The sequence below is a fragment of the Rousettus aegyptiacus genome, unplaced genomic scaffold, assembly GCF_014176215.1.
Source record: "Rousettus aegyptiacus isolate mRouAeg1 unplaced genomic scaffold, mRouAeg1.p scaffold_m13_p_3, whole genome shotgun sequence".
NCBI lineage: Eukaryota > Metazoa > Chordata > Mammalia > Chiroptera > Pteropodidae > Rousettus > Rousettus aegyptiacus.
Genome location: NW_023416306.1, coordinates 11,603,903 through 11,625,696, shown reverse-complemented (window position 1 = coordinate 11,625,696; position 21,794 = coordinate 11,603,903). Strand labels below are relative to the sequence as shown.

Below are 21,794 nucleotides of genomic sequence, written 5' to 3'. Positions count from 1 at the left end.
TGTTAAATGATTTGAATACTATACAATAATGTTGCCTGGCATTTTCCAGTGTTTAAATATTCCCTCTAGGTTCCAGTTCTTTGTAAATACAGCTAAGCTTAATACCCCTATTTGTTAAGCAAAATTTCTCCAGATATCGATAATAATGAGTAGAGTATGAACAGTGTTCGAATTAAGAATAACTTAATGATTTAAGGAATTTCTGAGAACTCTAATTTCTTGCTTTTAAAGTCCAAAGGTAAATGTTGTAGATTTGTAAACACTAACCTAGACCACAAAGAACCAGGCCCTCTCTATCCTGGGGAGGACCACTGATCTCAGGAGGGTCTATTTAGCTGCTCACTGTAGAACTTGGACTAGAACTCAGATCTCTTGACACTTTCATCCCATTACGTTGATTTCAGCTCAGAGAACAATCCCCACCACCCCCACCACATCCCCAGTTCCAATTGTGGTTTCGTTCCAAGGGCAGTTAAAAGCTTGAAACTGAAAGAGTGGTAGAAGAAAAACGGGAATCGTAGTTAATAAAGATTTTTAAGGGCAGACACAAACACTTACAGGGACTAACGGGCTGCATTTTTAGCCCCGAAACTACAGAATTCATTTAAACCCTTGACTTTCCCTACAGCTTTTTTTGTACCCCTTCATGTCTATTTTTCTCTCTCCACACTGCCCCCGATGTAGAGAAGTTTAAAGTAAAAATCCATCGCATTTATATGTGAAAGGGTCCCCTCTCAACACCTGGGGAATTGAATCCAGCAGGGGTTATCTCTGGCATATATGAGAGGTGAGGATGCTGCATCAAAGGATCAAAGGGTTCGGACCACAGGGGAGTGGGCTCTAACTAGCAGAGCCAGGCCTGGAACTTGCTTCAGATTTCTAGGGTTGTGTGCCTGTGTGCTCTGAACGGTTTGTTAGTGCCTGTACCTATGTATTTTAATACAGTCCATTTGTAAATTCATTTTCCATCTTTTACTTCTCTGTGGCTCTCGGCTAATGTTTTTTGCCCCCCGTGGCTCAGGTACTCACAGGAGAAAAATGGTTCCACATCCTCTTGGTGATAAGGGCGAGAACATTGCTGAAAGAACTGGAAGGCAGTGGCAGGGTGGCCAGACGGGAAGGGGTCTTGCCCTTCCTCAGTCTCCAGGGAACAGAAACCAGAGTCAGCTGCTACCCAGCTGCTGATAGTTCACTGGGGGTAAGACAGGCAACTTTTCAAAAGGAGCTTTTAAGTTGTAAATCAGACACATTAATTATAACTTTAATATAACAAATGTTATTAAGCAGCAATTCAAAACCATAAATCTTTTCGAAGGTGCACAGGATTATTATAAGGTCAGTTGGCAGTAATGCAGCTATTATCTGGTACAAATGAAAGGCTGAGGTGCGGAGTCAGGGTGACCTTGCTAGGCCTTATGCTGACTTCCCAAACAGGGAAGACACCCCATACCCTCCTTCCCCCTCCTGGAGCCCAGAGCTTCTCTGGAGCCCAAGTAGAGAAGGTACAGATATACTGATAAGCCCTGCTCATCCTGTGCTTTCTCAGAAGCCGGGAAAGCAGGCCCAGAAGGTTATGTGTTCTCCGAAGCCAGGCAGGAAGCCACAGATTAGAGCCCAGGTCCCATCCCCCTGCTGGGCTGGGGGCTGCCTTCTCAGCTTCCCTTCCACCTGGCCCCCGATGGGGGCTTCAGTGGCAGCAGCTTTGGGGCTGAGAAGGGAGAAAACGGCCTAACCCCAGACTCTCCCTGCCTGGGCCACGCCAGAGAAGCAGAGAGAAGTGGGAGGGCTGTGCACAGGAACCGAGGTCCCATTTGAAAGGCACTGGAGCTGAGGCTTAGGGCGAAGGGTATCTGAACTGTCACAGGAACCCCCTGAAGGCTCACAGGTGGGGAAGGGGGGGGTCAGCCTAGTAATGGAAAAACCAGCTCCCCAGGCCTGCTGTCCCCCCTGCCATCCCCTCACTGTTCATCCACCTTTTCCTTGTAGCTGGCGGCCCATAAAACGCCAGCCAAGCTGGAGGCCCCCAGCGGCAGTTGGCAGGGCCGGTCCCCATCTGGTGCACCCCCACCCCCAATCAAGGCACTTCTTTCCATTTTCCAATTGAGCGTCAGTTTCAAATATTTCTGGAAGCAGCAAAAATAAGGGGGTCTCTTTCCCCTCCCAATTTTTGATTTCCCTCCAGATGGGTATGAGTTTTAATGTTGGTTCTAAGAATTCTATTTATATTCCCACTGACAAAGGCTTCCCTTTGGGAGGACTGAATGACACAGGCCCTTTAGAACTCACAACCTGTCCCAAAAAGTGATTGTCAGTTTCAGGGTAGGGGCAGGGGATAAAGAGAGGGGCAGGGGATAAGTCCCCTGTGCTTCCCTATGAGGTCAGAGCTGGTCGTGGGCGAAAGAAGGGCAGGAGTTGGACTTTCACATTTAGTTGCAGCACATGGTCCCTGGAAGAGAGCCAAGGGAAAGCCAAGGGCAGGAGCCAGGCTGGCGCTGGAGGGAATGTGTGGCCGTGTGTGTGTGTGTGTGTGTGTGTGTGTGTGTGTACACACCTGGAGGCCAGGGCCAAATGCTGGTGCCTGGAGGGTGAAAGCACTCGGGATGGAAGCTTATGTGTGAGTGAGTGAGTATTGTTCAGCTGCATGTGTGGTGGGTGCTCTGGGGATGGGAGGCAGAGGAAACAGCCTGAGGTTCAGCATGACATGGCTTCCTTTCCTCCCACTTCTCCCTGTCCCTCAGGTTTTCAAGGGCACCTCTATTCCAGCAAGGCCAGGCCCAGCTCCAGCATAATTAAGAGAGTGTGGCCAAGGAAAGGCAAACTTCTGGGACCTCAGAAGCTGACACCGCAGCCTCAATAAGCAGAGACCCAGCCTCTTTGCGCGTCAGATCCCGAGTCCCAGGATCTCTGCCTCACACACAGGCTTTGGCGGGGGGCGTTCTGCCATCACCAGCATCTCGAAGGGCAGGGGGAGGGACAGAAAAGCTCTGAGAGCTCCTTTTATCCGCCTTATTCTTAAAGGTTCCCGTTCTCATAATGAGGTCCCTGGAAGGACTGGCTGCCCCCCGAGTCAGGTGTGAGGGACGTCCAGTGGAGGGGCAGTGCGCACCCGTGAGAGAGGTAAGGAGCAGAGAGCGCGCCAGATTCAGGCCTCAGGATAAAGGGTCCCAGAGCTTGGCGACACACATTCAGAGGAACAGATGCATGGTTTAAGGGAGTGTGGAGGGTGTGGAGGCTGAGAAGTAGCTGGTGGGACCTTAGAGACATAGGCAAAGGGGTGATGAGCCTGAGGAGCCCCGAGAGCAGAACGGGCGCAGCAGAGGCGCGGGCCGTGACCCGGGAGGCCGGCGGGCAGGGCCTTTGGCCGGGCGCTCGCAGCCGTCTTGCTTCCCTCCCCCGCCCCACCCTGAAGAGAACCAGGGAGCCTGTGGCTTCCGCCGTCTCTCCTTTGCTTCCCAGGGCTCCTGGCATCCACTGAGGGCCGGTCAGTAAGGGGTGGTCCCTTCCCACTCCACCAGGTACTGAACCCTGCCCTCAGGTGTCACTCTCCGAGCCAGCACCTGGTACTTCTCCCCACAGGCTAACCGCCCCGCTGCACCGAAGTAGCTGGTGATGGATGACTTGAGGTGGGACAAGGACGAGTCATCTTCGCTGATGCTCTCAAACGTGTGGCTGTCGATGCCTTCGTCCGGCCGCTCGGGGCCGGACGCCCCCTCTGCACTGCTGTCTGATGGGCAGCGTTCACCCAGCTCAGCTGCCCGCCGCTTGGCCCGCAGTGGCGTGTACGCTTTGGCTGCCAGCTTCCTCTTCCAGCTGCCCACTGTCCGTCTATATCGGGAGGGGAGGAGGAAGATGGGAGTGAAAGGGCAAAACCCTCACAAGTCCCTCTCCTGGGCACCGGGCCAGGCCCCAGGCGTGGATTATCTCACCGCATCCTCACAATAGCACTGTGAGGAGGGAAACAGGCTCCAGAGGAGAAACCACCAGCCGAGGAATGACGGAGCCAGGATTCAAACCTAGAGGTGTCCAGCTCTAAAGCACACGGTCTTCATACTCGGGACCTCAGCCCTGCACAGGTCCAAGGGCACCAGCCTCTGTGCCTCTGAGCCGTGCTGGCGGAGGCCCTGCTTACCCTGCCCGGCCCCTCATCTGGATTCGCGTAGCGGGACAAGTCAAGTGGGAGTAAGGAGGGGGGTATGGGTTCGAGAACCTTGTACCCCAGGGTCTGGGCTGGTGACACACACGTGCACACACACGGAAAGGCAGAGGTGGCAGAGGCGTGAACACGCAGGGGGAGGGGCACATTCACAGGTACTTGAAACAGAAAGAGCTGAAGAGCTAAACGGGAAGAAATAAAATACAGACGGAACAAAGAAAGAAACCTAGACAGAGATGTGTGGAGACGAACTCCCAAGACGCACAATTCTACTGCTACAAGGGCCTCAAATACCCCAAAATACAGCAAAAGGGCCCAAGTCCAGAAGAACTCGTGTACGTGCTTGGCAGCACCGCTCCCCAGGCTGCCGAGGACCAGCTAGTGCCAAACGGGCTGCCCCTCCGGGAAGGTAGTGTCCTCTCCCAGACCCGCCCTACACCGTGCATGATGCCATTTCCCCCTCCCTCAGCTTTCCAAAACAACGGCTCTTTTCCTTAGAGACCTGAGACACCAAATTCAGATACCCAACAACTAGGTCAGGGGTCCCTGCAGTCAGAGGCTCAGACCGGCAGCATCTTGGCATGCAGAGGCCACGACCCCAGAATGAAAGCGCCTCTGGTTACGTGACCCCTGAACTGGAACCGCCCAGTGAGAAGTGTCACACAGTCTTATGGGGCAGAGGAAGAGGTGTGGCCTGAATGCCCATACTCAGCCCCGACCTGAACCCCGTTCCTTAGACCAGCGGGTCCCAGATCCAGACTCATAATTGCAGAACGCCAAGTCCCTCAGCCCAAGACTCAGACGCACAGAATGAGCCACACATGACAGAAGTGGGAGGTGGGGGCTGGGGGCGGGGGGAGGGGGTGGTGGTGGGGTAGAGGATGGTGTGGTGAGGAATTTGAGTCCAGGTACCGGGAAGCTTACCTGGAGTCATAGGAGAGGGTGGTGGAGGCGGAGCCAGAGGTGCTGGCGGCATCTGTGGAGTCCACGTCTGAGAAGAAGGTCTGGCCTGAGCTGGCACTGAGGAGGAGAGGGTGAGCCTGCCGTCAGCCCCTTGGGGCCCCTCCAGTTGTCTCTCAGCCCCTCTCAGGCCCCTCTCATGTGCATCCTTCATCCCAGCGGAGGCCCGCCTTCTCACTGCTGAGCTTCCTGCCACCGCACCTGCAGTGGTCGCCTCTCTCTGCCTGTCCATATCCAGCCCTTCCGGACTTCAAAGTCCAAAGAGTCAAGAAAGCGTTCCCTGACCACCCGCCCCTGGTGGCGATGTACGCACTGTGGCAGTAATCGAAAGATGTCGTTAGTAAGCATGATCCCAGACACCTGCGCTATCCTTTACAGGCCCAAAGTGCTTTCATATGCAACATCTTGCTTGACTCTCCTAACAACCATGTAAAAACAAGTGAGGAGCTTCAGAGAAGTTAAAGAATCTACAGTTACACGGCTAGTAACTTGGAGCCCAGTCCTGTCTGAAGCCCTTGCTCCCATCCATCCCTACAGGAAAGCACTGAATGACCTTAATTTCAGAAATAATGGAAGACGCAGCCCCTCTCCCTGGGTACACCACGCACAAGGTGCTGTTGGAATACACAGGAAGCGTCCAAGCCAGCCTGGGGACTCAGTGATAGCGCCCTGGGGGAAGGTGAACGTGAATGCTCACGGAGATTTTGGTGTAAGGGGCTGGGAGAAGCAGGATTGGGGTGGGAGAGGGAGGGAAGGGCCTGGGTCAGGCAGGCCTGGAACGCTGCTCCGAGGACTGTCCCCGGGGTTACTGGAGACTGTACAGCAAAGGTGGTTCCGCTGAAGGCTCCAGTGTAGAAGACCTTCAGGCGGCCTTCTGCAGTATGGACCGTTTTAACTAGACTGACCCCAAGGGAGCTCCCACTCCCCAAAAGGCTTTCTGCTTGCCCTCTGCAGAGCCTGCCTTCCCTGCTGCGGGGAGCAGAGGTGTCTCCCCAGCCGGTTCCAGCCTGGTCTCCACAGCAGACCTCTCTGCTGGGTCCCTTACTGTTACCTTTTTAAACTCTGAATTTCATCCAACGTGAAGTCAAATATGCTGGCCAGGTGGTGGTTAGTGCTCCAGGCCGAGGTAAAGTCACTCTGTAGACACAGGAAGGAGGGGAGATTGGGTCAGTGAGCATTGGACCGTCTCCCCGGGGGCTGGAGGCCATGCAGGCTGCCTGCTGGTCCAGCCAGGTCTTCTGAGGGCTGGACCCTCCTGTCGGTAAGATTTGTCACTTCCTCTTTATTCCCAGGCCTGACCAGGGAGCCAAGTCACACCGACTCTAGTCCTGGCTCTGCTTTTGGACAACTGTATGACCTTGCCAGGTCTGGGCCTGTTACCTCAGCTGCAAAAGTGGACAGTAACCCCTGCCATGCTTCATTCCCAGAGGTGTCAGGAAGTACAGTAGAATAAAATGACAGCTGTGAAAGTGCCTTGTAAACTGTCAAGTGCTGGGGAGATGGGAAGCCTCCCTAATACTGCTGCCCAAAGGGAGGGCTTCAGGGAGGTTGCAGGGCTGAGGGAGGAAAGAAATTGATCTTGAGCCCTGGTTCTAGGCTGGGCTCTGCCACCGCCTGAGGTGTGACCTCAGGAAAGCCACTGCCCCTGCCTGGCCCTCCGCTTCCACAGCTGGACAGTGGGGATCGGAATACTGCCTACCCTTGCCTCTGCTACGGGTTCTGAGGAGAACCTAGAGAGAGAAATGAGTGGCCTTGCAGTGCCTGGCTTTTCCTTATTTAGCTGTTACAATAGGAGCTGGCTTCTCCTTTATGGGACGTGGGAGAGTCCCCTGGGCCCGGGGGACTTGTTTTCTGCACAGGAATCCCTGGTATGTGCTGACCCTGCATGTGAAAGTGGAGAGTAAGAAAACAAGGAACTAACACTGGGAATAGCATCTTCCAGCAAAAACTTTGATCTTTTTCTTCTATAAACTCGCCTTTTCTGCTGCTGGGATTCGTGAGGCAACAAACTGTGGAGACAGAAAAGGGAGAGGGCGGCCCAGTCAGAGCCTGAAGGCTCAACAGGTGGCCCAGAGGGAGGAGGGGCAGGGCTGGGGTCACGGCTGCGGGGGTGGGGTAAGGCTCTCCACAAGGAGATGGGGGAGAAGGGGGCGTCAGTCCTCTGGGGCAGCAGGTGCAGGGCGGCGTGAGGGGGTATGGCAGGCAGAAAGAAAGAAGGTGCCTCTCCGGGCACATGCATCCAGGTGCTCTGCTCCCAGCCCACGCCCAGGATGAGGGGGCTCACCTCAGCCGGGAGAGCTAAGGACCCCTTACGCTCTTGACTGCCCCTTCGCCTCTCTGCTCACGCCCTCATCCAGCAAGACTGGGTCCCCTGATCGGGCTTTTCCTCTGACCCAGGCAGTAAGGGCTGTGGTGGAAGGAGTCGGGATGTGGGCTTAAGCCCTGGCTAGCCACTAACTGGCCTCTCTGAGCACCTCCAGCTGGGGCTAGCTGGATGCAGCTCCTCCCTGCTTACGTGGATGCTAGCATACTCTCTGGGCCCACTGCATGGCCCATCGGCCGAGGCTGGGAGCTGGGAGCAGAGAGCCCGAGTCCGGCTGCAGCCCTAGTCCCTGGGTCCCCGGGCACTGACCCGGGCTTGCTCTTTCCTCTCTTACGCAGCTCGGAGGACGCGCCATTCTCAGTGGGCACCAGGCCCTTGTCAGGCAGAAGCCTCCCTGGTGGGTTGGGTGGGACGCGGACGCGCAGGCGGAAGAGGCACTTCTTCTTCTTGATCTCCTTGCCACAGAGGAACCTGGGGGGTGGGCAGGGGAGGAGAAAGCTCTGGAGTCTGTGGGTCCGTCCTCCTAGGGAGGGGGGTCAAGTGTTAAAACTACTGTCTCTGTCACCCTGGACCCAGAGCTAAAATCCAGAGTGGCCTTGTGGAAAAGCTGATTCCTTCAAAGCCTGTGGGATCAGGAGGTCAGGTGGTGGCTGAGAGCGTGGCTGTGGCTCCTCCCCGCCCTCCCCCTGCATGCGTTTGCTTCCTGCTGTCCCTCTCCCTGTTCTCTGCCTCAACCAGCCCCAAGGTCACGTCCCACAGGAAGGCTGCCTCCAGCTCCCAGTGGAACACCATTCTGTCCTCCACTCTCCCCAAGGAGACTGAAAGCACCTCCGGGCACTTCCCTCATTCTTCTAACACTGGCTGAGCTGCCATGAGGTTGAACAGGTGACTCAGACACAGCCCTACCCTCAGGAGACTGTCCACGCAAGGACAGGAGGCCTCATGTATTCAAGAGTAGGTCTGTGTCTGGCCCCGAACCATGAGAAGGTAGAAGAGAGAGTGAATTAAGTCAGCCTAAAGATGAGTGGAGGGGCTTCACAGAAGCAGGGACCATAACTTATTCCTCACTGTGTCCTCACACCGACACAGGGCTGACCCGGAGCAGCAGTTTGGTAAATAGTTGACAGAACGAATAAATGAAAGGGACTGAAGAGTATCCTAGGCAAAGGGAGGTGGGTGAGCGAAAGCATGAGTGGGAAATCAAAGGGCTCAGAATGGCTGACACCCAGAATAAAGCACAGGAACAGTGGCAGAAGGTATGGGCAGGGACCGATCACACAAGGACTTGAATGCCATGTTAAGGAGCCTGGGCGGTAGCGAGGGATGTGTCAGCTGCGTGTTCTGAGAACTCGGAGACGACTGGACGGGAAGCCAGGGGCCATGCGGCCCACCTGGGAGATGCTGAATCGATATTTTGGTGCCTGGCCCAGAACCAAAGATGGATGGGGCAGGAGGGGCCTTCAGAGGTCGAGGGGGTGAGGGTTGGGGGTGGTGGTGGTGGTTGTGGCAGGCCCGTACGGAGCTAAACCCAGAACCCAAATGTGTCACGCTGATGGAGTGGTCAGGGGAGGTATCGCGAAGGAGACGGGATCCTCCCTGGATCCTGGAGGATGTTTAAGACTTATACAGTCAAAGAGAAGGGGCGGGAGACCCAGGCAGGGAGCATGGCTTGAGCGAAGGCTTCGTATGAGGTAGGAAGAACCGTTAGACTGAAATCCCATCTCTCAGGGGCCCCATGGCACCCCCGCCCTGGCACACACCTGCTTTTGTAACTGTTCAGCGCGTTGAGGAGATGCGGTCCTCGGTCCGTCACGGGGGTGCTGGTGAGCTAAGGGGGAGCAGGCCAGTGGGACAGTCAGACCCAGAGGCATGGCATCTGGAGAGGCCTCCGCCCTGTCCCCTTCCTTTCCGGTCTCCTGATGCTTCTGAGCTCTCCACGTGAGGCCCACAGACTTACTCCGTGACCTCTCTGAGCTCAGTTCCTGTCTGTAACTGGGAAGAGTAACTCCTGTCCCAAATGTATCGAGAGCTTTAAAAATGTCTGTGCCCTTGACCCGGTGATGCTACTCCATGGACTCTATCATACGGACATAACACGAAACATGGAGAAAGCTTTGTGTACAAAACTGTTCCCCGCAGCTCTGTTCCCAATGCTGGGCCAATGGGACAAACGGACACGAAAGGATACGCCCAACAGGAAGGAAACAAGTAAACTATGGTGGGAACCAATGCAGCCATTAAAAATGTTTATGAAAACTTTCGTGGTATGGAAACGTATTTATGATGTAGTCTAAGGTGAAACGAGGACTCACAATTGCACGTACCGTATAACCTAAACCACGTACAAAGGAAGACACGCGCCGACGAGAGGATGGAAGGAAATGCGCCTGTGCATCAACGGCAGTTGCTTCCGGGTTGTATGATGTGGGAATCTGGATGGCGTTTTGTTTTGTTTTGTTTTGTTTTTTAACATACTTCCTTATGCTTTTTGGTACTTAAAATTTTTTCTATTGGGATCATGTATAATTTTTTTATTAGAAAAAAATATTATTAAAAAAAGTACCAGCTCTACCTATCTTTAGGGCTTTATGTGTCTTTTATAAATTACCAAACACTGTAAATAAAGAGATATGTTACATAAAATATTATGAAAATGAAGATATATATCATCTAAAATCTTTTGCAAAGCATAAGGATTACCTTTTTTTTTTTTTTTAAATCCCTGTCTCATCAAAGAATTTGGGGCCATCGGTAGATGTGGTGGAGAGGACTTTAAGGGTGCCAAGGGGAGAAGGGGTCATGGCCCCACTGTGGAAATGGTTGGGAAGGCCCTGGCTTCAGTTCCAGCTTAGCTGCGAAACTGTGCTAACCACGGGCAAGTCACTCTCAAGTCACTCTGGACCTCTGACATCCTGAAAGTCTGGTTTGTTAGTTACCTCACTCCAAGGATCCCAGGCTGCCAGGCCCCAGCTGCCCACTTTTGCTATTCAAAGTAGGACCAGCAGGGGGGAGGCCCACTTCACTTTCCATCCTAGCTGGGTAATCTGGAGTGGCTCGAACATCTCCAGCCAGACTCCACTCCTAGCTCCTCCCTGCAGCGGAGTTGGTGAGGCCCTAACCTGCCCACTGCTGAAACCTGGGTCAGGAAGCCCCTTGCAAGGCAGAGGCTCAGAGCTGTGGACTCAGGGATGCAGCAGCTCCAAGGCTCTGGGTTTCAGTCCCAGCCAGGAGCTGAAGAGTGAGTGCTCAGAGACCTAGATCCTAGCCCGGCACTGTGTGGCCCTGGGCAAACCTCTCCAGACCGTGGACTCCTGCCATTCTGCCACCCTATGGTCCAGCATACCTTGCCGAGCTGCAGGAGCTCCCAGTGGTGGTTGACAAAGGCCAGGATCTCCTCAAAGTCAAAGTACTTCTTCTTGCTCTGCACCCCCAGGTTGTAAAGGGCCAGGTGAACCACATCCACCCTGGGCAAAGGGGTAAGGAGGTGGGGCCGGGGTGAGACAGCAGCCAGGGCTGGAGCCTCCTGGGTCAGGGCTGAAGGGCAGGGACAAGGCTGGGACAAGGTGGTTGGAAATGGAATTGTTCCTGGAGAGGGTGGGAGGGGAGGAGCTGGAAGGGGCCCAGGTGGGTGTGGGCCGAGCCTCATCCTCTCACCATCGTAGGGGCAGCCGCTCGATGTACTCTGGGCCCTGGTTACACACGGAGCAGAAGAACAGGTAGAACCTGTGGGTGGGTGGAGTGGGGGCCTGTGGTGGGAGGGGCTCTGACACCTCACCCTAATCCAGCCCCCTCACTCCCACCTGCCTTCCTATAGTCAGCACTGTTCTCATTCCCAGGGCTGGTGGCCTCTAGTGAGGTAATAAGGACAGGGAAGGACAGGGACCAAGAAATGCACCCCCCCACACCCCTTCTAACCCCTACCTCACCCCCTTTCCCAAGTGTTGTTGCCCTGGAGTGTGGCTGAGTTCAGAGAGAGTGAGCTGAGCTAGGCTGGGCTGAGACGGTCACACTCTTCCCCTCTGAGACACACACAATCACAAACGACATTAGACATCGAGACACACATATCTGCTTTGACACACATACACCTCCCAATAGCCCCATTGGTTAGACGGTGAATCAAGTCATCCATATGGCCAATGGCTCCTATAACCACCCTGGGCAGAGGTGAGGCAGGGCCTGTGTCACTCCCCCTTCCCCAGACACTTAAAGAGATTGGGGCTTCGGAAAGCTAGGGCTTTGTCTAAGGAGCCCCCACAAGTCAACGGCAACTGTAGTTCCTTTATGGGAATACTTCCCCCAACCTGAGCTGCCTCTGTAGACAGGCACACACTATCATAGACTGCTACTTGACTAGGGCCTGGCGGGCTGTCTGAAGGAGTTGCTACTGCTGCCCCCTGTTCCCCCCATCTCACACCTGAGGCTGAGCCAGACCAAATTTGCACCTACCGGTCTCCAAACATCATGGGCTCATTGAGGCACTGGGTGCAGGCCTCGTGGAACCACTGCCTGCACCGGTAACATTGCAGCATCCGCAGATACCATCTGGAGAGACAGAGGAGCCAGGGTCACCTTGGCCCACACTCCCAGCCAAGCATGAGTCTCAGCAGACTTTCCCAACATACACTTGCTCTTCGCTAGGGTAAGGGAAGAGAACTCAGTTATTGAGCACTTGGGCTGTGCCAGGGGAGATCCTGGGAGAACCTATCTTATTTGATCTCTGGATGGGCCACTGTCCCTGTTTACAGATGAGTCAGAGGTTAAATGGCTTGCTGAAGTTCACTCAGGAAGCAAGTGGTGGATGGTGATTTAAATCCTGGCCTCCCTAACTTCAAAGCCCGTGACCTTCCACCATGCCACACTGGAGCCCCCATCTCTGGACTGTGCCCCACAAACTGCTTCCCGGAACACCACTGACAAAGAAAGGTTTGCCCAGGGGACTTCATGGGAGAACAACGGCTCCTGTAACCAGCTTGGGCAGCACTCCCTCTTGTTTCTCTCACCTGGTACTGTATCTACCCTATCACGACCATTCCATTCGACAACTACTGAATACAAATAAAGAGCAAAAAAGTATTTCCTTAGTAACAATCAAAGCTTTGTTCACACCCTGTCAGGTGAGGTCCATGGACCACTAGCATCAGAATCACCTGTGAACTAGGTTAAAATTGAAATTTGTTGGTTCACCTCAGACCTACTTAATCAATGGGGAAGTCAAACGGAGATGCATTTTTGACAATCACTCTGGGCAATTCTGCTCAGTAAGCGCTGAGAACCACTCCCTTAATGCTACAAAGGTCTCTGTAAGATATGCATTCCTCCACGTTATGCCATCAGCCTTCCAACCGCCCAGGGAAGTTGATGGGGCAAGGTTATTAATCTCACTTGAGAAATGATTTGCCCAAATTAACTAGGTAGACTGAAAGCACAGCCTCCAGACCCCTTGTTCTTGTCAACAGAGCTTGGGGCTAACACGAGGACTTGAAAGTGCCCCGAAGACTGAATTTCCCAGGAGCAGAGATCCCATCTCTTAATTCTGTGGTGGTCTAGTGCACCCAGCCCACGGAGCACGCTCAATCGCCATGGCTACCTGGAGACTCAGGCCGGCACGGAAGAACCAGGCAAAGACTCTTGCCCAACAGCTAGGACAAGAATTCCCCCCATAGCACCCCCAGTGCAGGGCCCCCACCCGCTGCCTGCACACCTCCAGGGAAAAGGATCTTAATCTCACCAGCAGCCCGTTTCATTGGCTCTGACAATGAAAAGTTTGTCTAAGTTCTGTTCGCCCCCAGAAACAGCTCACATTTAAGTATCTACCAAGTGCCAGGCACTGCGAGAGCCTTTAGAAAAATCATCTAATTCAGGGTCCGCTCACAACCACGATAAAACGCGAAACTACTGAGAACCGAGGCTCAGGGGAAGCGCGCTGTATGGGGGTGGGAGGATCTGGACACCGGGGACCAGGCTCTAAACCACTCTTAAGGACTTCCTTCTTTTCCACGGTGCCCCAGGAAAACACCTCCACCCTCGTCGCCCCGCTGCGGGGGGCACATCGCCACCTCGAGCTCCGCCCTTGGGCCTCATCCTTAGAATTCGGGCTCTTGCCTCAGGCCTCGCCCCCCGATCCCCGCCCCCGGCGGCCCCGCCCCCGGCGCCCGAGGGGCCCGGCCCCGCCCCGCCTCGCCCCTCATCCCGACCTCCCCGGGAGGCCCCGGCCCCACCCTAGCGGCCTTACTCTCCCGGCCCGCCGCAGTAGCAGTAGCATTGCTGCTGGTTGGTGCGGTGGGGCGAGTCCCACTCGAGCTCCTCGGGCTGGTAGGACAGAACCATCTTTACCGCCTGCAGCGTCCTGGCGATGGCTCCCTTCTTCAGCGCGCCGCCCTTCTGCGGGAGATGAGGGGGTCCCCGTTGGGCCACAAGGGAAGTGCCCACTAGGGGGACCCGTAGATTCTCCAGTGTAGTCAGACGCAAGAAACTTTTTCTCCTCAATCCCAAATCCATCCTCTATCCCAGAAGAATCTCCGTTAATCATAATCAGCAAAAGGGTAAAGGTAACGACAATAACCAATGGCTGCGGGCACTTGTATTATTCCTCTTTTAATGTTAAGGCTCCACTTATCGGGAGCCTCCTACTCCCGACACCAAACCGTATCCCTTTTACAGTTGAGGAAACAGGCTAAGGAACCTGGCCAAGGACATACAGCTAGTAAATGACAGCAGTGCTCTCTGCCTCCGAAGGCCGGGGTCTGTGACTGGGAGTCAAGCCTGAGCCCAGGGAGTCTGGGGGGGGAGGGAGGAAGAGGCAGGGGCTGGAAGGATGGGGGGCTCACCCGCACAGCCAGCGCGAAGATGCAGCGTCGGCAAAACCAAGGCGTGAGCAGGGGCCGGTCGGCGCTGGCTGCTATGGGGATGTGGCACTGCTGGTGGTAACCTAGGCAGAGGAGGGGTGGTGGGTGGCCCACGAGGAGGCAATGGCCTGAAGGTGGCAGGGCTGGGGAGGGCAGCGGCAAGTCCTAGGAGCTGTGTGCCTGTCGGCTGCCAGGGCCCTACCTGGCCAACCTCACGGAGGTAGTGGAGCTGGTGTCCAAGCATGCTAGTAAAAGACAGCCTGGGCCCCAGTGGGGGAGGCACCATCTCTATGCCCCATCTCACCCACTCATCCTCTCCACCCAAGGGGGCTCCGAACTGCATAACTTGTCTCACTTTCCAGAAGCCCCAGCTCTCCCCCAAGGGCTACCTCCCTGGGCCCTCACTCCCAGAGACTGGCCCCTGTCACTCTGGAGCTCCAAGAGAAACAAGAAGCCAGCTAAGGACCCAACAGTCTGAGGCAGTACCTGCCAGGGGCCACTGGGGCAATGGGGACCCTTCTCAGTGCCCTGCCCATCACACTCACCCAGGCCACACTTCCCACAGATGAGGATCTCATTCAATGGCCCTGATGTCTTCCCCAGGCATATGTTACACTTGGGTTCCTCCCCTGGAACACCAGCTGAAAGAGAGAGGCCCTCTGAGGTCAGATCTGGCTGATGGGAATAAGAATTTTTAAAATCACATCCCAGGGGCCGAGCCTCTGTGTGCTGGGCCTAGCACTGGGTCCCATATGCCCACTCACTGACTCTCCCCAACCACGCCGCGGTGCCTAATGTCATTACCCCATTCTACGGATGGGGAAATTGAGGCTCAGAGAGGTAAAGTCCTTTGCTGAGCAATAAGCAGCTGAGGTGGCATTTCGCACGCATGGCTGTTCGACGTCAAATCCTTCGTTCTTTTCACCGTATCATGCTGCCTCTCCTGCCTAATTTAACTTGATTTGTTAAAATTTATGTTAAAGAATTTTTGAAATTTTATTATAGAATAATAATAGAATGTTATAATGAAACTCTTATGTTCATATCAACTATTATGGCCAATCTTGTTTTAACAATATCCTACCCACTTCCCCCTCCTGTGTTATTTTGAATCAAGTCCCAGATGCCCATAAACATTTCAGCATGTATCTCTGAAAAATTAAGACTCTTATTTAAAAAAAAAAAGTAACTGCATTACCTTTATGACATCTAAACATTAAAAATAATTTAATATCATCAACAAATTCAGTTAGCATTCACATTTCCAAATGTCTGAAATAAAAATGTCAGAACAATTTTTTGTTTAATTGCTTTTAAACTGCAGGTCCCCTCTCCCGTCTTTTTTTTCTTTCTAGTTTTTTGTTGTTGTTGAGGAATAAATATGTGTTTATGTGTGAAAAGTCTGAATGAATAAACTAAACACATGTTGGTGTGTGTTTCTGTCCAATTTCTCCCAGCAGACTGAAAGTATCGTAAAAGCGGAAGTGGTGTCTGTTCATCAGTGTGACCCCAGGACCTCGTACAGTGTGGGACACAGAACACATGTTCAAGACACGTTTGAGTAAATGCTCTCTTGCTTCTTATTTCTGAATTAGCCCCCAGGAGGGTGTTGCCCACGCTGGGTTTCAGAAGCCCTCACTGGCTTAATGAGTGATGGATCAATAACTTGATGTGCTCAGCCTTGTGCTCTTGCCTTCAGAGACGCCAGGGGCACTGCCATCCTGCCTGTGACTGGGGAGCCAAGCCAGTCCCAGGCGAGCACTCAGCACCGCCATGGTGCCTGGCACACAGTGGGCCTTTTACTCAAGGTCTGCTAAAGTGACTATCTTTCCTCACCAGCGGGCTCCTTATGCTTTCAGTAAGAGGGTAACCAGGAGAGAAGATCCTCATTGTTTCTGATCTTTACATAACAAATTGAGGTGAGAAGGGCTTGGAGAAATTCAGTCTGCATTAGCCACAACATCTTGAAGAAAAAGGCAATTCGGAAGCTTGACTAACTGGCTGGGTTCTGTGGCTTCTACTTGGCAGGCTCCTTGAAATCATTTCTTACAATAACAAATGTTTTAGAAACTACCCCATGTAACTCAATAGCACTGGACTAAGCATTTTGCATAGATTATCTTGTTTAACCACTCTGTGAGGCCATTACTTCCATTATCTCCTTTCTTTCAGATTAAGAGACTGTGGGTCAGAGAGGTTACGTCACTTGTCCAAGAATATGCAGCTAGAAAGTGGCAGAGCTAGAACTTGGTCCAAGAACTATATGATCCTAAAACCTGCCTTGTCTCCCAATACCACCACTGTGTCTATTGTCCTGTTAGAGTATAAATGGCAACAGGTTTCTTCTCTCAGGATAATTCTGAATGATGGTTGTGGCTGCTGGGAGCTCCATGTTGAAAACATATGAGTGTTGTAACTGATTAGTGATGTCTGTCATGTACATAGGAAGGGAGAATTGTGGCAAGAATGCCCCTGATTTGCCTTCTCTGTAAGACAGTGTCAGCCTCTGAGTACAGGATGGTACCCAGTCCAGCTCCGTCAGGCATGTCATGTCCATCTTCACCTGGCCTGGCCCATCTCTGCTTTCTTGGTCTTCCCCCCACGGACAGAGCTGCCTCCACTAGTGTTCTTCAATGTGGGGGACACTGTGCTCACATCCGGAGGTAACAATTCTGATTGCCTGGGCCTCTCCCTGTTCCTAAGCCAGAGTAACCCAGAGCTTTGTGCGGCATGAGATGAAGTGCAACGAGGAGGCACACACAGGCCTTGGACCCACCCCTGCTCTCCCAGCACCTCCTGAGCCACTTTCTCCATCTGCCTGCCTCCCTCCTGAACTGTGGGTACTCAAGGGGTCGAACTATGTCGGAAGTGCCTTTCCACGTAAATAGATAACTGGTAATCTGATCAGCATCTCAGGTAGGCTTGGGGGTCCATGGACAAGGCCAGATGTCAGGAATAAGAGACAGGAGACAAAGGGGAAAAAATACAGGTGGAGGAGAAAGGACAGGGGATGGGGCGAAGGTGTCTGATATCTTAGGAATACTCACCATGCTGTATGTCCTTCCACAAGACCCAGTATTTGGAATTATCTTCAAAAGTCACAAGGCAGCTTTGCTTTGAGCTGCTGACCTGGGGCACAGAGAGGGAGGAGCAATGTGAGAACACTCCATGGCTGGGGAAAGGCCATGGAACACGGTCTCCCGCTTCCATTTTTATCCCCGCAGGACACGAGGATTGATTAGACCCCCTCCTCGTGTTCCAGAAGTACACCCAGGCCAGAATGGCATTTCCTGGAGGTAGTGCACACCCAATCACTGGAATTGTACAGAGAATGGGGGCAGCAACTTGGTGGGAATGTTGAGGACAGAACAGGCCAGATGGTCATCTGTGAGCCCCTCCGGCCTGATTCCGTTTTGTTTTGTAGGCTTGCGGAGCACTTTTCTAAAGAACTGTTTGTCGGGTGACCTTTACTCTAAGGATGGCACCTGCAAAAGCTCCTTCCACATTTAGCTTTTAAACATGAGAGTCAAGAAGGGAATTTCCCAGCAATCCCCCATCCTCTATCACCAGTCTGAAGCCTAGGCCAGAGAATGATTGGCTAGATACCGAGCCTGAGAACATGGGGCTGGAGAGGAAAGATTTACCCTCTTGATCTTTCCGAGGTAATACAGTCCATCTGTCCACCGGCAAAGCACATACTGGCCCTCTGTCAGCTTGGACATCAGGTCTTTGAAGTTGTTCTTGGCTTTTGCCAGGGCCCCCTTGTTGGGGAGGTGGCTGGTGGCACCATAGGAGTCCCGAGTCCCTGGGTCCAGAGCTCGATTCTCCATCAGCTTCCACTGACACTGAAAGAGAAAGAGAACTGGCTTTTTATTCCTTGCTCCAGGAGCAGGGGAAGGAAGAGAACTACCATTTATGTAATTTGTGCTATGTGCCAGATGCTTTTATTATCTGACTGGATCCTCATGACAACCCTCTGAGGGAGACATTATTATTTCCATTTTACAGACAGGGAAACTGAAGTTCGGCAAAAGGAAGTGGCTAAGGGGTCTGAGGCAGAGCCATGGTTCATAATCAGGTGAGCTGATTCTAAGTCCTGCTCTCTTACCCACCCATGCCTTCTACAAAGAATGAATCTCGCAGCCAACCACAGAGCAAAGTCTGCCGCCCCAAAGGCCTGAACCACACTCCCAGGCTTAGGAGCCTGAGGCTTTATCCCTCAAGCAACTCCTCTGAGTGGAGAGCCTTCTCCAGGGGAGCAGCACGACATCTCCTCTACCCTGAGAGCTGGCAGAGAAAACTCACCCAGAAAGGAAAATTCCTGGGTGACTTGTGAACTGGTATAGGCTTGGCCATCTGTGTCTTCTGTAATCCCCATTTCTGTTCTCAATTATGAGATGATTTAATGGAAACCAATGCTGGGACATTTAAACTCACTTATGCTTTTACTCAGATGCCAATGTGCTCCTAGCAGTTGACACCCCAATGTCACCCTCTCCAAGCCTGTCTCTCACCAGCCTATAAAATGCACTGCCCCCCACTGCTTTCTCTCTTCCTGCTAATAGTACTACTGGGGTCTCCAGAATCCCCTAGCATCTTACACTTCTCTAACCAGTGAGTCGCCACAGCTGGCCGACTTAAAGTGCAATGACTTTGGGCATCCTGCTGTCTTTTCCATTTCTGTCCTGGTTTGACTTAGGGCCTCACCATGCCCGGGCCATTTACTCATTCAATAACTACTTCCTGGTGCTCACCTGGCCTGTGCTCACCTATGCTGGGCACCAGGGATGGGTACTAGTTCCATCAACACCCAGTGCTAGACAGGCAGGCCACTTCTTGCTTTTCTGCTGCCCCACCAGACTCTTCCACAGGGCCACAGATTCCTATCTTTTTATTCTTTTTTTTTTCCCCCAGAAATCTTCTGTGGCTCCCCAAAACCATTAATGACATTCAAAGCCCTCCCCAAGGTCCCTTCTTCCCTCTCTGGGCTCACCTGGCTCCATGCCCCTCCCTACGCTCTACACTAAGCCAAACACTGCCTTCCTCTGTTCCCTGCACCCACTCCTCTGGTTCCCTCCCTCTCTGCCATGGCTCTGGGCACCTGGTGAGATGATTATCTGTAGACAGGGAGAGAGTCCTGTGCGTTTTCCGTGTGAGTGCGTGCATACTCCTGTGAGGCTATGTTTGATGTCTGCAGCAGTATGTCAATGAGCATGTGAAGCTAGGTACATGTGTGTGCATGTCAGGAACCTGGGGCAGACAGGGCACTACTGGATCGTGGCTCACGAGCCCGCGGCACGGCTATCCCTGTCCCTGTCCCCGTTCCTCTCTTTTCTCCAGGACAGAGAACACAGGCACTGAGAAGAGTATGCACTCCGAATCCCTGCCTTCTCTCTGCCACCTGGCTCCCCGGCGCTGCGAGGTCCCCACCCGCCGGGCATGGGGCCTGGGCAGCGGCAGGTTCACAAACTGACACTTCCTCCCCCGCCGCGCCTCTGGGAGCCAGCCGGGTCGCCGCGCCCCCACTGGCTGGGCGGGGGGCCCCCAGGGTGGCGGCCCCCGCCACCCGCGCCTCCATCCCCCCGGAGCGGGCCCCCGCGGGCTGTGATTGGCTGATTCAAACCCATCTGCAAAGAAATGCCTCTTTGCGGGTTCCCGTCGGCGTCCAGTTCAAATCCGCGGCACCCGGAGCGTGGGGCCAGGCGGGGGCAGGAAGCGAGGATGATTCATGCGCCGGGGCCTTTCCCAAGGCGGCCGTTGGCTTTTTAAAAAGGGTGTTCAGGACGGGGGAAAACGCTTGCCAGGAGTACCCCCTTTGGGTCCAGCGCTCCTCGCCTCAGTCGCTGCGACGCCGAGCTTCCCCCTTCCCCATCCTGCTGCAGCCTGACTTCGGACGTGAGCAAAATCCCAAACGTCCCGTCGGTTTCCACCACACTCCACCCCGCCCCCGAGCAGGAAAAGTAAAGATTTGGGGCGAGGACATAGCGACCTGTCACCCGCGCTCCCCAAAAGGCTCGGGGACCCGGGCCGGGCTCCCGCCACGGACTCCGGCCACCTCCCTCCGTCCTCTTCCCTCCCCCGCAGGCGCGTGGCTCCCCAGGGCTCCAACCCCCGGGAGGCGTCCGCCCCGCCAAAGTTCAGGGAGATTGCAAAAGAGGGACGTGTGCAGGGATAGGAGCGGTGGTGGGGCGTCCCCGGCGCGGGCCGGCCGCCCGCAGCGCCGGACTTACCGCGAGCTTGCGCGTCCGCCGGTCCCACCTGGAGTCTGGCCACCAGGCGCATCTGCGGCGGAGGCGGCTGCGCTCGGCCCGCGGCTGCCTGGCCGAGTGTCCGCCCGTGGGGCCGGGGTCGGGGTCTCGGAGGGGGCGGGGCGGGGCGGGGGCGCCACGGGGACGAGTGGGGGAGGAGGAGGAGGAGGGAGGGGCCGGGGCGCTCAGGAAGGGGCCCCCCGGGCGCGGGGCGCCATCTTTTTCGCGTTTTCCCGCGAATTATTGACGTCCCGCTTATGTAATTAGCGGGGGCCGCGCCGGCCTCGCCATTGGAGCCCGCGGCCGCGGGGCCCCGCAGCGTCCCCGCCCGTTCGCGCGCCCGCCTCCGGGCCGCCCCCGCCCGCCGCGGGCGTGCATCCTCCGCCGCCACCGCGCGCCGGGCGCACACACGCGGCGACACGGTCGCGCCGCGGGGGCGCAGGCACGGCGCGGGCACACGCCAGCAGCGCCCCGCGCGCAGGCCGCGCGGAGCTGGCACTCGCTTGCCGAGGAAACAGCTCTGCGCGCAGGGCACAGACGTCGCTGGCACCGACGCAGCAGGGAGGCGCAGACGCACACAGACTCACAGCGTAGACACAGACCCAGGGCGACCGAAACGGGATTCGTAAACTCACGACACCCTGCGCTGCCAGCGCAGGCAGCTCGGAGTCATGGCACAAGCATCACTCAGAGAGGCTCGGCACACACAGCACAGACACGACTCAAACCCACAAGAAAGAGATGATTACAGGGTTCAGAAACAGATACAAAGAGCCAGACACAGTGTACGCAGCACAGACACACAACATACGCAGTAGGTAGGCAAACGACAGGCATCGAGCCACAACGCAGTAACGAGGCACACCAACAACAAATTGCACACAGACGCGATGTACAGAAGCACAGCAAAAAGAAACATCAAATTCCTACCACAGACACAAACGCAATATATAAATAAACCGCACGCAGTGAAAGACAACATACACAGTCATAGAGATAACAGATAATAGCACCGGGCATGGCTCCAGTCATACAGGGCCTTTGCCCTGCAGAGAAAGGACAGCTATGTCCCCGTCCAGACTCTCGGGGTAGGGGGAGGGAGTACACTTGCCAACAACACCCCACTCCTCACATCCCCCTCCTTACCCCTCAGCCTTCCTCTCACCTGCTCCCATCGCACTCTGCAGACACCCCCAGAAGGCTGGGGGAGTGTGTGTATCATACTGTGGCCAGTGGTTATCCCTAACCCCAGCCTTCCCTCC

At 54.6% G+C, this 21,794-nt stretch overlaps 1 protein-coding gene across 3 annotated transcripts; it reads right to left on the bottom strand.

Moving 5' to 3' along the window:
- Positions 1–1,245: 1,245 nt before the first annotated feature.
- PHF19 (PHD finger protein 19) lies at positions 1,246–20,816 on the bottom strand. 3 transcript variants are annotated; one of them, XM_016155945.2, is made up of 14 exons: positions 20,515–20,816; positions 17,929–18,129; positions 17,332–17,413; positions 14,830–14,925; positions 14,267–14,367; positions 13,672–13,820; positions 11,886–11,981; positions 10,780–11,125; positions 9,197–9,264; positions 7,746–7,907; positions 7,035–7,122; positions 6,165–6,250; positions 5,078–5,173; positions 1,246–3,825 (listed from the first exon to the last, which is right to left on the bottom strand). In XM_016155945.2, exons 2-14 carry the CDS (start codon positions 18,112–18,114, stop codon positions 3,483–3,485), a joined length of 1,899 nt encoding a protein of 632 aa, XP_016011431.2. In that variant the 5' UTR covers positions 18,115–18,129; positions 20,515–20,816; the 3' UTR covers positions 1,246–3,482. The 3 variants fall into 3 exon arrangements, with proteins under 3 accessions (XP_016011431.2, XP_016011433.2, XP_036094627.1); XM_016155947.2 differs by lacking the exon at positions 20,515–20,816 and adding an exon at positions 20,095–20,359; XM_036238734.1 differs by lacking the exon at positions 20,515–20,816 and having other exon boundaries at positions 10,780–10,900; positions 11,091–11,159.
- Between the last annotated feature and the right edge of the window lie 978 nt (positions 20,817–21,794).